This window comes from Pectinophora gossypiella, chromosome 21 (genome assembly GCF_024362695.1).
Source record: "Pectinophora gossypiella chromosome 21, ilPecGoss1.1, whole genome shotgun sequence".
Classification (NCBI taxonomy): domain Eukaryota; kingdom Metazoa; phylum Arthropoda; class Insecta; order Lepidoptera; family Gelechiidae; genus Pectinophora; species Pectinophora gossypiella.
Genome location: NC_065424.1, coordinates 704393 through 717884, shown reverse-complemented (window position 1 = coordinate 717884; position 13492 = coordinate 704393). Strand labels below are relative to the sequence as shown.

The 13492-nt window shown below is 39.1% G+C and overlaps 3 protein-coding genes across 3 annotated transcripts; 1 reads left to right on the top strand and 2 right to left on the bottom strand.

Moving 5' to 3' along the window:
- Nucleotides 1-55: 55 nt before the first annotated feature.
- On the bottom strand, nt 56-2880 carry LOC126376449 (NADH dehydrogenase [ubiquinone] 1 alpha subcomplex subunit 10, mitochondrial). Its single transcript, XM_050023759.1, has 5 exons — nt 2746-2880; nt 1934-2670; nt 1253-1426; nt 433-648; nt 56-209 (listed from the first exon to the last, which is right to left on the bottom strand). The coding sequence occupies exons 2-5, from the start codon at nt 2636-2638 to the stop codon at nt 111-113; spliced, it is 1194 nt and encodes a 397-aa protein (XP_049879716.1). The 5' UTR covers nt 2639-2670; nt 2746-2880; the 3' UTR covers nt 56-110.
- A 430-nt stretch (nt 2881-3310) lies between these two features.
- Nucleotides 3311-5225, top strand: LOC126376452 (RNA-binding protein pno1). The gene is made up of 3 exons (XM_050023761.1): nt 3311-3669; nt 4013-4175; nt 4851-5225. The coding sequence occupies exons 1-3, from the start codon at nt 3434-3436 to the stop codon at nt 5193-5195; spliced, it is 744 nt and encodes a 247-aa protein (XP_049879718.1). The 5' UTR covers nt 3311-3433; the 3' UTR covers nt 5196-5225.
- Nucleotides 5226-5254: 29 nt separating this feature from the next.
- On the bottom strand, nt 5255-13231 carry LOC126376451 (EARP and GARP complex-interacting protein 1). The gene is made up of 9 exons (XM_050023760.1): nt 12673-13231; nt 12143-12277; nt 11336-11482; nt 10448-10534; nt 8930-9130; nt 8273-8397; nt 7009-7110; nt 6291-6413; nt 5255-6208 (listed from the first exon to the last, which is right to left on the bottom strand). Exons 1-9 carry the CDS (start codon nt 12712-12714, stop codon nt 6046-6048), a joined length of 1125 nt encoding a protein of 374 aa, XP_049879717.1. The 5' UTR covers nt 12715-13231; the 3' UTR covers nt 5255-6045.
- Nucleotides 13232-13492: the final 261 nt, after the last annotated feature.

Sequence of the window (13492 nt, the reverse complement as noted above, 5' to 3'; positions counted from 1 at the left end):
ATGTTACAGCTCGTAGATAGATATAGATATCATGCAGTATACAATAAAAATAACGTTGATATTAAATAAATTTTATTACAACGACCCAGCTACAGGATTTAGACAATAATTTAAACATATTCCGTGTATTTGGGCACCTTATTCTTGAGCAAGGTACCGCCTTCTGTGTATCCCTCTAGGTACGAGAACTTGGGATGGTTGTAGATGACCTGTAAATAAAATAAGTAAGTAAATAAATAAGTAATTAAACACTGGAGAATCAAAAGAGACGAAGCGCAAGAGAGTGTGGCGTCCAATCACGAAGGTACTCTGTAGCCGTAGCATCGAGCCGCAACATTTGAACCAAAGCTAAAAAAATAATAATTTATATTGGTTCAAATATTATATCGCTGATACTCTCCATATTACAGGTACCTACAAAAAAAAACTTACCTCTTGTCTCTCATATGCGTCATCAGCGCTGGTGATGAGCTCGGGGACGTCCAACCTCGGAATGCCGAACAGGTTCATGAGGTAGTGCTTATGGTTTGTGTACTTCATGCGCTGGTCGGCCCAGTCCACTTCGCGCGGGAGACGCCAGTCCTTCATCTTCGGGTCCTCACGCTCCGTGTACTGGTCGAAGTTCAGACGCTCGATGTCTTCTACGACCTGGATGGGAAGAAAGTGAGTTTTGATAGCCTTAGTGACGGTACAGATCAAAACATTCGCATGGGTAGGACGGTCCTACCAGGACCAGCAGTGGTACAAAAACACCACTAATTTTATAAAGGATTAGGAGTGAAGATGCACAGGGGGTTAAAAAGGCAACATTGAAGCAATACATCTGAAAAAGAAAGCAATATTGGTATTTCACATTTGTTGGGAATGTGCACTTTTATATGCACAATTTTCAAATTGCAATATAGCTTATAGATGAATCGTTTCATAATGTGTTCAACTGACAAATTATGTTGTCACTCCAACATGATGGACTGATGGATACCAGTTGTACAGTACAGTATGTAGGTAGTGGACTGATCACCTGATGTAGTTCTGTTCATATTTATCTAAGAACTTAATCCACAAGTGGATGCAAGTTGTCTTCTGTAAATGTCGCATGCTGCACGCTTATCGCGCGAATTAATAAACTTGTTCTTGGTTTATCGAGTCGCGCGCGATATGCGTGTGTCATGGTTTGGCTACTGATCCTTTTAGCTCCATCAACTGTATGATTCATAGAGGTTTGAATACTTATGTTGAACTTGGTACTAACCACTTCGACCTCACCGCCGCCGCTCCAATCGTACACGAGAAGTTCGGCGTGCGTGGCGATATCACGGAGATACTTGTCCTTGTACTGCTTCTCAATCTCGCAGAGAAACTCCGTAGTGAGAGCCTTGCCTTGGACCTCATGTGGGTAGTTGCGGCATTGGATGGCTTGAATGGCCTATAGACAAAAGGAGGCTGAATTTTGGTTACAAGTTTTTTGAATCTTACTATGAATATGAAGTCAATCTTGGAACAAATTGGTTAAATATGGGCAATTTCTTTTTCAGGGATTATATGAGTACTACAAGTTTTATCTGTTTTTTTTTTTAATTTATTCTAGTTTTTTAACAACAATTTCAAAATCATCATAGGTGCTTTTGCATAGCCTTCAGGCAAAGGATGGCTTTACTTGTATCAGTTGCAATTAAAAATATTCATAAAAAGATTATAAAAATGGTGTACAAACAATCCTGGAAAAAAGATTGAAAATAAGAAAACTTCCACATACTACATTCCTGGCTGGTTGGTCATAAAAGAATTGTTTGAAAGCCATTTCTTTTTATTTTTAATTTTATTATTCTCTGAATAAAAGGCTGATATAAAGTATTTTGTGCAAAAATGACCAGTGTTACTATATTAGTAAACTTTGTAGTCAATAAATTTCTGAATATATTAGTGAACTTACCCTCTCAACTGGGACATCAAGGTAAATAACAAGATGAGGCCTCATGAGTTCTTCAATGGAGTTATTCCTGAGCTCATAGTACACGGAGCGGGCTCCCTTCGAGATGTACTTCTGATGGTACATAGCTTCCAAGAACACGAAGTCTGAATAAGGAGACCTTTCCAGCACAACACCCTGTCCGGTGTTCAACAGATGAGTCAAAGCATCAATGTACTGACTGTAACGGGCAATGTACATCATGATTTGAAAGTTGGCGGCCAGACGATGAGTGGGGCACATGTTGAAGTCAATGTGGTCGAAAGTCCTCGTGTCTTCAGGCACTTGGTCGTTAAATTCTCGCAGATCGACACCGTTCGGTCTGCAGTAGTGTATGTCCATGGTAGCCTCAGGGAAGTGCTTCATACCCAGGTCGTCAGCCAGGCTTTTAGCGAAGCATGTTTTGTCACTTGCTACCGGACCTTCTACTACGACCACTTTAGAGTTTTCATCTAACCTGTGCGTTGTGCGGTCAAACAAACTTTTGATCCAGATGTAGTCATGGTTAACATAGTCGAAAGGCTTCGGTTTGGTTTTTGGCGGCGGCAGCGACTCCCGCAGGGCGCGACCCATGATGGTACGGTTCTGGACCAAGCCGCATGCTGCTACTTTGCTTCCCTGAGCTGGGCTGATCGCCTTCACAATAGCTGTTCTAATAAGGGTCGACATTTTGACCTGAGGTACCTTTTGATACCCGGTACCTGTAAAATAGAGTCAAGGATAAATTCAAAATTGAAGACGGGATCAGAATTATGAGGATAAACAAGATTTCTTACCTCAAATCAAATCAAAATAATAAAAATTCGTCTTCAGAAATTGTGACATAACCATCTGGTATCGATGCGTTCGTGAATTCGATGTTTTATATTATTATTTAGAATATTAAAATCGTACCTACATATATAAAATAACAACAATTTCGATGATAAATGAAGATAATGCAAGTAAATAAAACATCTCAAACTATTATTATTGTATAAAAAATAATTTTAATAAACGATTTAATCAAATGTATTTTATATGAACGCGTCCATATAGTGACGTTCTAATTTTAAGTTTGTTTTAAGTACGGCTGCACGGCTTTGCCTTTGCCTTTCCCCAAAGGGATAAAAAAGTTAAAAAAAAAAATTGTTTTAAGTAATAAATGCAAATCGATCAATTTTAAAATAAAATATAGGGGACGGAAAAATATTTTGAGCCTGGACTTATTTATTACTTTATTCGCAATCGACATTAACAGTTAAATAATCAAGGAACACTTTGCCACTCAGGTTGCATGGCTGTGTGTTCCATTGCCTTCTCATTTGAGAAAATGAAAATACTACCACTGTCAAAGTGACAATTATTTTTCTTTTTAATCTGTGGTCCGCATGTAAACCATGTGAGGACTGTTTTGCAACAAAAATCTTAGATTTCTTCGAGAATTTACTATTATTCGCGGACAGTGGTGAAAGAAATTAAAAGATGGAGACCGAAAATATCAGTGTTGATGACTTTCTACCCGCCAAGAAGACCATAAAGCTGAAAAATGTGAAACGAAGAGCCGTGTCGGAGTCTGGTGAAGGGATGGAGGTGGAAGAGCATAATGGCATACAAGGAACAGCAAAACATACTAGGCCTAAAGCGAAAAGATCGAAGAAAGGCAAGGAACCTAATGAGAGCAAAGAGAATATGAGAAAAGTGCCTGTACCAGCTCACAGGTAAATAACCTCAAAACTTAACCTATTTGTTTCAAAATAAACATTATTTTATTGCGTTCCTATATTTAACCATTGATTTTTTTTTGTCTGGATTTATGGCTTGTTACAAACAGTATGAAATGAAGAATATAGATAAATCTTCTCTTGATTGAATTATCAATTTTAAAATGTAACTTCCAAACATAAAATACCATGGCAAAAATATCACTTAAGTTATTGACAAAGGATTCCTGTGACCCGCAGTAGGATGTTATTTTTAATTATTTTTCTGTTTTGACACCTTTAAGATGTGTTAATTAATATTGTTATTTAAAACTATTACAGTTAATTATTTTATTTACAGATATACACCTCTAAAAGAGAACTGGTTGAAGATTTTCACACCAATCGTCGAGCACTTAATGCTGCAAGTGAGATTTAATACTAAATCCAGGAATGTAGAAATCAGAGTCGGTCCAGAAACGAAAGATGTTGCTAATTTGCAAAAAGCTGCTGATTTTGTCAAGGTAATAATTCAGTTTTTTGTATGATATTATAAGAAAATTTCGCCCATGGGTGTCATACACATGTTAGAATATCTACTGTAGATACGTATGTCTTCAGGTCAAACCAATTTTCAATGGTTAAAAGTATCTCTTATGCCTTGCTTCCGAAACATTGTCCGGTTATTTACAGTTCACTTTATATTAAATCTCTTATTTCGGAGTGCCTCATGGCAAAGGCCTCCTCCAATCCTTTCCAATGATGGCGATCACGCGCCGCTCTTGTCCAGAAAGGGCCCGCAGTCATCTTGATCTCATCGTCCCATCTCCTTTTCGGTCTACCCCTTTTTCTGGCACCGTCTCTTGGATACCACTGGGTAATTGTCTGGCTCCACTTCTCCACTTTGGATCTTAGCATATGTCCGGTCCATCTCCATTTCTGCTGGTCTATTAGAATAGAACTAGAGTTAGAACTAGGGTCTCTTATGGTTAAATCTCGTTATAATCGGAGAGCCTTCAAAGCTGGAGTGAATAGGCATTTGCTAGGTAAGCATGATCCACCCTAGACCACATTGGCACTTACCATCAGGTGGGATTGTTGGCAATCATGAGCCTATATTATTTAAAAAAAAACTAACTTTTCAGTAAAGGAAAGGATACTTACGCACAATATTGTAATATAATTTTCTTTGTCCTCAGGCATTCATCTACGGTTTTGAAGTTGAAGATGCACTAGCTCTACTCAGGTTAGACGATCTATTTGTCGAGTCATTCGAAATTAAAGATGTCAAGACACTTCAGGGTGACCATTTGGGACGAGCCATCGGTCGGTTGGCTGGCAAAGCTGGACGTACGAAATTCACAATAGAAAATGTTACTAAAACAAGAATAGTACTCGCAGACTCGAAGATACATATTCTAGGGAGTTATCAGAACATAGCATTGGCAAGACGAGCGATATGTAACCTCATTATGGGATCACCACCTTCGAAGGTCTATGGAAATCTGAGAAATGTTGCGAATAGGGTAGCGGAGAGATTTTAGTTGTATAATAAAAGTATTTATGTATAAAAATGGTTTTATTTTCTCGATATATACATTATTATACATATAAATAATACTTTCCTGATAAATATGTTCACTTTCACATTATCATACTCTGTGACAAGTAATAGTGATGGCTACTTGACAGTTGTAACAATAAATAAGAAATTATGTAGTTGTAGTTTATCATTTAACGATAATTGTCCAATATTTATTTTTTATTAAGAACATTTTTAAATATTTTATTTTTACAAAATAAAATTCGTTTTTTATCTATGTATTACAAGACCCAAAACACGGGCGGCCATGATTGAGCTTCGTGTGACGTCACATTTCACAAAATAAAAACTATGTGTCAGGTTTTAAGTTGCCTATACTGTTTGTCAGTTTCTTTGTTTATTGAAAAGTGACGTCACTCGGCGAAATGTCACGTGACCAACCGTTTCCGCGCGAAACTTAAAACAATTGAAGAAAAGTATGTTTTTTTTCCTATACAAAGCTTTTTCCAGGAAATAAAATATTTTAAGAGGTATAAAACAAGCATCTGTATTTTTTAAAATACTTATAAGAAAGCTTTCAAGTACCTAGTCAATTAATAGAATGAATGAAATTTAGGTTTTCAGTCAGTGATTCATTGAAAGGGTGCTCACGTGGTCACTAAAGGCGAATATATGCCCTGCTGACATTAACTTCATCAACTGGGCTAACCTTAAAATGTTAGCTGTCACTTTTGTATACCTCTTATACCATGGTTTTGATAACAAAAGTCACATCCAAATATTTTCACTGTATGTTGACGATGATTCCAGGTAACCAGCGACGGTAGATTTGTTTAACAAACTTATTTGGTCTACAAGAGTATCTTGTACTTGAAGTGTCTGGGCACACGCGAGAGAACGAGGCGCGCGTCGTAGCTGAGGCTGGCGAAGGTCCACGGCTCGGCGGCGCTCCACTCGCAGCAGTACACGGAGTCCTCGTGCTGCTCGTACGATTGGAGCACGCCATCTTCTAATCTATCGTGAAATTTAAAGGTTATCATGATCAAATCGTTTTCATATTGAAAGATTGAAATTTTGAAGAAGTCAGATTACTCACAGAGGCCCGGCGTCGTCTGTGTCTGCGCACACGCTGGCGGCGGCGGTCAGCAGCGCGCGTGCGTCCGAGCTGCCTGTCAGCAGCAGCTGCTCGTGGTACGCGTTGTAGCGCACCGTCCATACCCTACGCAATAATACATATCCATAGTAATATTATAAATCAGAAAATGTATGTTACCGGGTGAGAGCTTTCAACGCTCCCCATTTGCTGGCGAAGTACCTAATGCCATCTGCGGCAAATCTACGATAAGTTTTTAACTAATCGGAAGGCTGGGGCTTTCACACACGCACACGTTCGCACGCACGCACGCACGCACACACACACGTTCGCACGCACGCACGCACACACACACACACGTTCGCACGCACGCACGTACGAGCGCACGCACGCACCCACACACACATAAACATATAATTTATGCATACTGATGCATCGATATGCGGCGCATCTTCCGTTCTTTGCTAAAACTGTTTACATTTATAATTGTATGTGGAAGTTTGTAATGGCCTTCCAATTTATATACTTTAGGTAGTTTTTGTAATACTATTAAGACGCTGTAAATTTCCCAAATAAATAAAATAAAAAAAAGTCTCGTCAAAAAAAAGCAAATGTATGAGTGTGACTGTCTGTTTGTTTACCGTCTTTCGTGGCAAAACGGAGCGACAAATTGACTTGATTTTTTAATTGGAGATAGTTCAGAAATAAGAAATAATCTCACCAATGCGAATGATCTGTTCTAGTGAATATCGGTTCCTTCCCGTTCCTGTAGTCCCATATGTTGAGCGCCGCGTCGTCACCCACGCTCGCCAGTTGAAACTGTCTGTAACACAAGTTAATATGATTTAGATTTTGATTTAGGGGGATGATTTAGACCATGATCCTGAGTTGATATCAAGTGGAATTGAAACAGTTGAAACTATTTGTAACACATATTAATATACAGGGTGTTAGTGACATCGTAACGAATACTGAGGGGGATGATTCAGACAATGATTCCGAGTTGATATCAAGTGGAATTTCCCGTCGGATAATGTATTTACTTATTTATTATTGCAAGTTCTTATAGCTATTTTACAGCAGCTTTAAAGCGATAAATAGTTTTACTGTTTTTTTTTTTAATTATTTTCAGTTCCATACTTTTGCGACGGAAAATTCCACTTGGTCTAAATCAAAGTTTTCGTTAAGGTGTCACTAACACCCCGTTTAGTTATTATAATAATCTTATAACGGGGCTGATTCCTTTTATACCTGTCATTTTCTTATCCACCGAAAAGGAAAGGGACGGATAATTGACAGCTGTTAATTTTAAAAAGAATGACTGAATGAATGAATTACCCGGGCGCAGCAAATAGGTATCTCGCTATGCAAACCGTTTGACGCGTGCTGTCAACTTAATTCTGTCGGGTTATTGGCCGATGGGATAAAGGGTTGTTTTAGATTTGTGCCTAAAATTGACGTGTGTTTCATAAATTTTATGCCTGTCGATTGCCCGCTCCATTCCTTTTCGGCGAATAAGAAAATGACAGGTATAAAATAATGAATATTTTGAATTAGATTTTGTGTGTAATCCCTGTGTTTTGTAATCCTATACTGACAAATTGTGTTGTGTTGTTATTTTCTAGGTTCAATCTCTACCATTGGGCTATCCACCGGTTATTTTAATTTAACCGATCAAAATATATATACCTATTAAGTATTTTCTCTTGAACCTTGACGTTGGCAGAATCATCGTTTCTGAATGATGCAGTCACAAACAAGAAAATAGATAGATAGAATTAGATGGTGTGCTACAAGGTGAGGAAGTAGTGAAGAAGGAGAAGACCAAGAAGAGCTACATGGATTAAGAAGAAGGCGAACATTGTGTCTTATAAGGAAGTGAAAGAATTGGTCTTTCATAGACAAGAATGGATATTGGATAATGCTACACCGAAATTAGTGATGTGATATACAGGAATGAACGCCATCATGGAAGCCATGTTTACCTGTTAGGATTGAAGTCGAGGTCCCTGACGAGCTGGCGGTGCGCGTTGTCAATACTCCAGGCAGGCTTGCTGCCCTCCGCCCGCGTGTCATAGCACTTTATATGCATGTCCTGTAGTACTGCGAACTGAAATATTAACCAGATATTCATTCAATGGTGCTAATCCCTTTACACACATTCCTATCGGAAAATTCATGAAAATTTTGGTGTTTTTTTAATTGTTATCGACTTTTGCGATGGAATATTCCACTTGATATCAACTCAGAGTCATGGTCTGATTCATCCCCCTGAGTATTCGTTACGACGTCACTAACACCCTGTATAGTTATTATAACACTGATACCTGTACATCATCACTAATTTAAGAGCCACGCTCTTGTCGGTGTAGCATTCCTCTCCGTGCTACTTTTGCCAGTATACACCATCTAATTCCTGTCATTTTGTTATTCGTTGAAAAAGACAGGCATAACATGACATTTATGAGGAATTTAAAACAACCCGCTAAAAAAATTACATCGGCCAATAACCCGACGGAATTAAATTGACAGCACACGTAAAAACGGGTTGCATACCAGCGGGATACCTATTTGATTCGCTCGGGTTAATCTATATTTAGATTGTTTACACTAGCAGGGTATCTAAAAGCAAATGAACCCACCTGCGCGCCCCCCTGGTGCGGGTTCCACTTGCCGCCGGCCAGCTTGGTCCGCGCGCGGGCGGGCGGCGCGGCCCGCGCCAGCGCCGCCCCCGCCGCCCCCGCCCGCACGTCGCGCACGGCCAGCGCCGCCTCGCTCACCACGCACACGCGCGACGTGTCCGTCGGGTGCCACTCGGCGCACCGGATTTCCTCCTCTGGTTTCTGGGAGGACAGAAATGTCAGTTACGTACTTTGCTTGTCTACTTTTTTTATTTGAGCCATTTAATAGAGAAGCTAAGATCGTAAGACTATGCAGCCTAGTCTTCAGTACTCTACTTGTACACTTCATCGGCATTACTTTTTTTTCCGCAAACTACTTCCGTGGCTTTACATTAAAAATAACTTAAGCACCTTTTTAAAAAAAAAATACATTTGGATGTGTTTTTGTTAACAAAACCTCGCGATAAACAAGCTACTTTCTTTAATTTTTTACAAAAAAATAATAGTTTAATTATTTTTATTTATTTTATATTTTTTTTGTTTTTATTTAATTTTACTTTATATTTTTTACTTGAGAGAAATTGAGGTTTTCTAAAGAAAATCACATTAGAATGTTTTTTTTAAAAAGGTGCTTACGTCAGTAATAGGCACGGAGATTATTAAAACCCTTTTTGACTAATTTACATACATCGTGAGAGGAAAGATCCTTGTGTGACGTCATCAATAAAAGCAGTCATCCCCCGTCCTTAAGTAACAATTTACTTAATTCAAAATTAAAATTCGAAAACAAGATGAAAATAGAATCGATTTTTTTTCATCTTAGACTAGGTTTTATTTCTATAATGGCCCCGATTCCTGCAGACACCGCCTAATTTTATTTTAAGTTATATCCGTCAGTTTCATATCCGTCGAAAAGGAAAGAGACGGATGATTCACAGCTCTTAATTTTAGGAATAATGAGGAGTAAATGAATGAATAACCCGAGCGAATCAAAAAGGTACGTCACTGGTATGCAATCCGTTTGACATGCTGTCTACTAACTGTGTCGGGTTATTGACTGATGTAAAATTTTTAGACGGTTGTTTTAGATTTGTGCTTAAAATTGACGTGTGTTCCATAAATTTTATGCTTGTCGATTACCCGTCCCTTTCCTTTTCGGCGGATAAGAAAATGACAGATATAACTTAAAATAAAATTAGATGGTATTTACAGGAATTAGCACCATTAGCTTTTTATAATTTATCTTTACACTATCTTTTAGACCGGTTTTTGCCAACTACCCACTGTAGAAACTGGTTGTCAACATACGGTCACGCACGAGCATTAATATGTAGGTATACACTTTGGTACCATGTCACATTAACTTTTTTACTAAATGTCAAATATGTTAGTGCGACAGAGTCCTAAAATGGGTACATTATATTGCTCATGACTGTACATACTCAATACACTGACAGACTGACTGACAGACAGACAGACTGTACAGACTGGCTCACACCATTTAGTTTCACAGACATGTTTTTATTAATAATTTCTTACCTCCGGTGTAAATGTTGTTAGCAGTTCCATATCCTCAGGATGCCTTCCCTGTATGGCGCTTAGATCATCCAGGTCCTTTGGTATTACCTGTAATGGCATAGAATAAGGAATAATAGTGTGTATAGAAAGATGGAAGATGCCTATAATGCCTAAATCAGCGCTTTTTTTTTTGCTATTGACCCACTAGTATCGATTAATACTTTCAAATATTCTTCCATTCAGAAGACGCTCTGAGCCGAGGTTCGCGCCCAACTGGGCACCCTCGGGCCTTTAGTCCTGTTGTAGACAACTGTAGTTGTATTTTTATATCGGCCAATAACGCAACAGAATTATGTTGACTGCACACGTCTAACGGGTTGCTATTTTAACAGTTGTCAACTATCCGTCCCTTTCCCCAACTGGGCACCCTCAGGCCTGTTGTCTTAAACGTTGTACCGGGTGAGAGCCTTCAGCGCTCCCCATTTGTCGGGCCAAGTAGTTAATGCCATCTGCGGCAAATCTACAATAAGTCACGTTGAAAAAAAAAAACCAAAAAAAAAAGTCCCTTTCCTTTTCGGCGGATAAGAAAATGACAGATATAACTTAAAATAAAATAAGGATATGTCTGCAGGAATCGGGGCCAATATAACTAGCTGTTAACTCTACAATTACAACTATAGGAGTTTCTTCACAAAATCCCATCTTAAAAGAGCATCCTTAAAAGCAGTCTTAAAAGGAAGCTTCACGCAAAATTTGAGACTCCCAAGACGGTAGTTTCTGAGTTTTCGTGATGAGTGAGTCAGTCAGTCAGTGACCATTTTTATACAGTAATAGAGGAAGACAAGTAACTTTCCGCCCCGCAAACAAATGGTATGCATTCTTCACAAGCATGTCTCCACATATGCAGACCTCAGTGGTGGGCAGTTTGTAGAGTGAGACGCCCATGGAGCACTGCGCGGTGTTGGCGTCGTACGCGTTGTGTGTCGTCATCAGCACGGCGGGGTCGTGCGGGGAGCAGCGCAGGTGCCACACCTCGCCCACGTCGTGCTTGAACACCTGCAGTATAGAAACCCACGTGAATACACACACGCATATACACACCCACCCATGCACGCATGCACGGACGTATGCACGGACGTATGCACGCACGCACGCACGCACGGACGGACGGACGGACGGACGCACGCACGCACGCACGCACGCACACACGGACGGACGCACGCGCGCACGCAGGCACGCACGTACGCACGCACGCAGGCACGCACGCACCGACAGACGCACGCACGCGTACTCGTATATACGTAAACCGTATTAACTTTTACCAATAACTTTTCAATCAAGTTACCAGCTCATCCTTAAAATTAGACACACACCATACATTAATCACTTGAGCTTTTTAAAAGGTTTTTAAACCCCTCCTCCCCACTGGTGACATAATATTATGGATTTGGTTATAAAATGTCTCATGACTAGTGTTGTACAGGTCATCAGGAAAGCTAATATGTTGTATGTAAAACATACATACCATATCCCAATTGGGGTAGTCGGAGGTACATCCATCACTAGACGAACTAATTGCTTAACCTACACCATGTGTTCTGACAACTTGCTTTTACTTGCAAAAGGATATTATGAAATCAAAATGATTTTGACATTAGGCTCATTGCCAGTTGTATCATTGAGTGTCAATAGTCCATAAGTTGACATAGTCCATACCTTGGTGTGCAGAGCCCCGGTATCTTCCTCCAACTCCACCACATGTATCTGGTTGGACTGCGGCTTCAAGCTCTGGGTGCCTATCAGGAATCTGATGGCATCATTCTCGGCATACTGGGGTGACAGAGCTCTTGTCTGTAGAGTGACATAACATTTATATATTGGTATAAAGTAGTTTAATCACATCACAAGTAGAGAACACTTTATTAAACATCAAGATGTAATTTACGTCAATCCAAAATTGTGTTACAGAAGTAGTGGAAGTTGAGCATGAAACTTTTCAACAACAAATTCCCAAAAATATCACAATAATAGATGGAGCATAAACAGGTGAGTGACTAAAATTGGTGATATAAGGTAATTTTCTACTCCTCACATCATTTCATTGCTCACATGCAAGCTATAATCTAAACTAATCATTAGCAATTAATATAATAAGAAATATGCTTAAAAATACAATAGAAAAATGCCAACTGGTAAGGCATATGTAAAGCGTGAAATTTGATAATATTTATCATTACAATAATTACCTGATGTTCCAGGCCGTAGATAATTGAATTTCCATCCTCCATGGTGAGTTTAATCCACTAAAATAAGTAATTATCGGTAAAATACACACACGATGAACACGATTCATTAAAGTTTTTATTTTGTTGTTTCAGTGTTTTCGTGTGACGTGATAGACAGCGTTTCCAAACGACATAATTTGATTTTATATCACCGCTGCCGAAATAAATTTATTTGTATTAACTGTGGTTTACAGTGGCTGTGTTATTTATTCCCAAACTCCTGTTTTATTCCCAAAAGAGCAACTGCCATTTTTTTTGGTTTGGTTTTCCCCGAAGGGTAAGGCAAAGGGAACTATGCCCATACAGCCATGTCTGACGTATTTTTTTTCTTGATGATTAATGAAATGATGAAAGGTGATGATGATGAAACCTAAGCCCCCACCCTCGGAGTAGACTCCTACTCCGAACCCCAAACGAATTAACTCAAAAGTCCGCATAAACTTTTGAGTTATGAAGCGGCTTCCTGACACGAAGCGAAAATAGGCAGATACACTTTGTTTATTGAATACTCCAATATAATAACACTCGCGAATGTCTTCCGACTAACTTAATGCGATCATTAACCACAAAACACCACTTCGTATTAATTATTTAGATCATTCAATGAAGAAAGCAACTGTCCCGTTCCCGCCTCCCGCCAAAAAGCCAGAGCAACTGCCAATTTGACGTTTTCTCTGTAAATGTTGCAAGGATTGATGTTTCAATTACTACCATAATTGAAAAATATAATCTATCTACCACGGATGAGGTTTCCTATAAGCAAATAATTTAGGTTTAAACA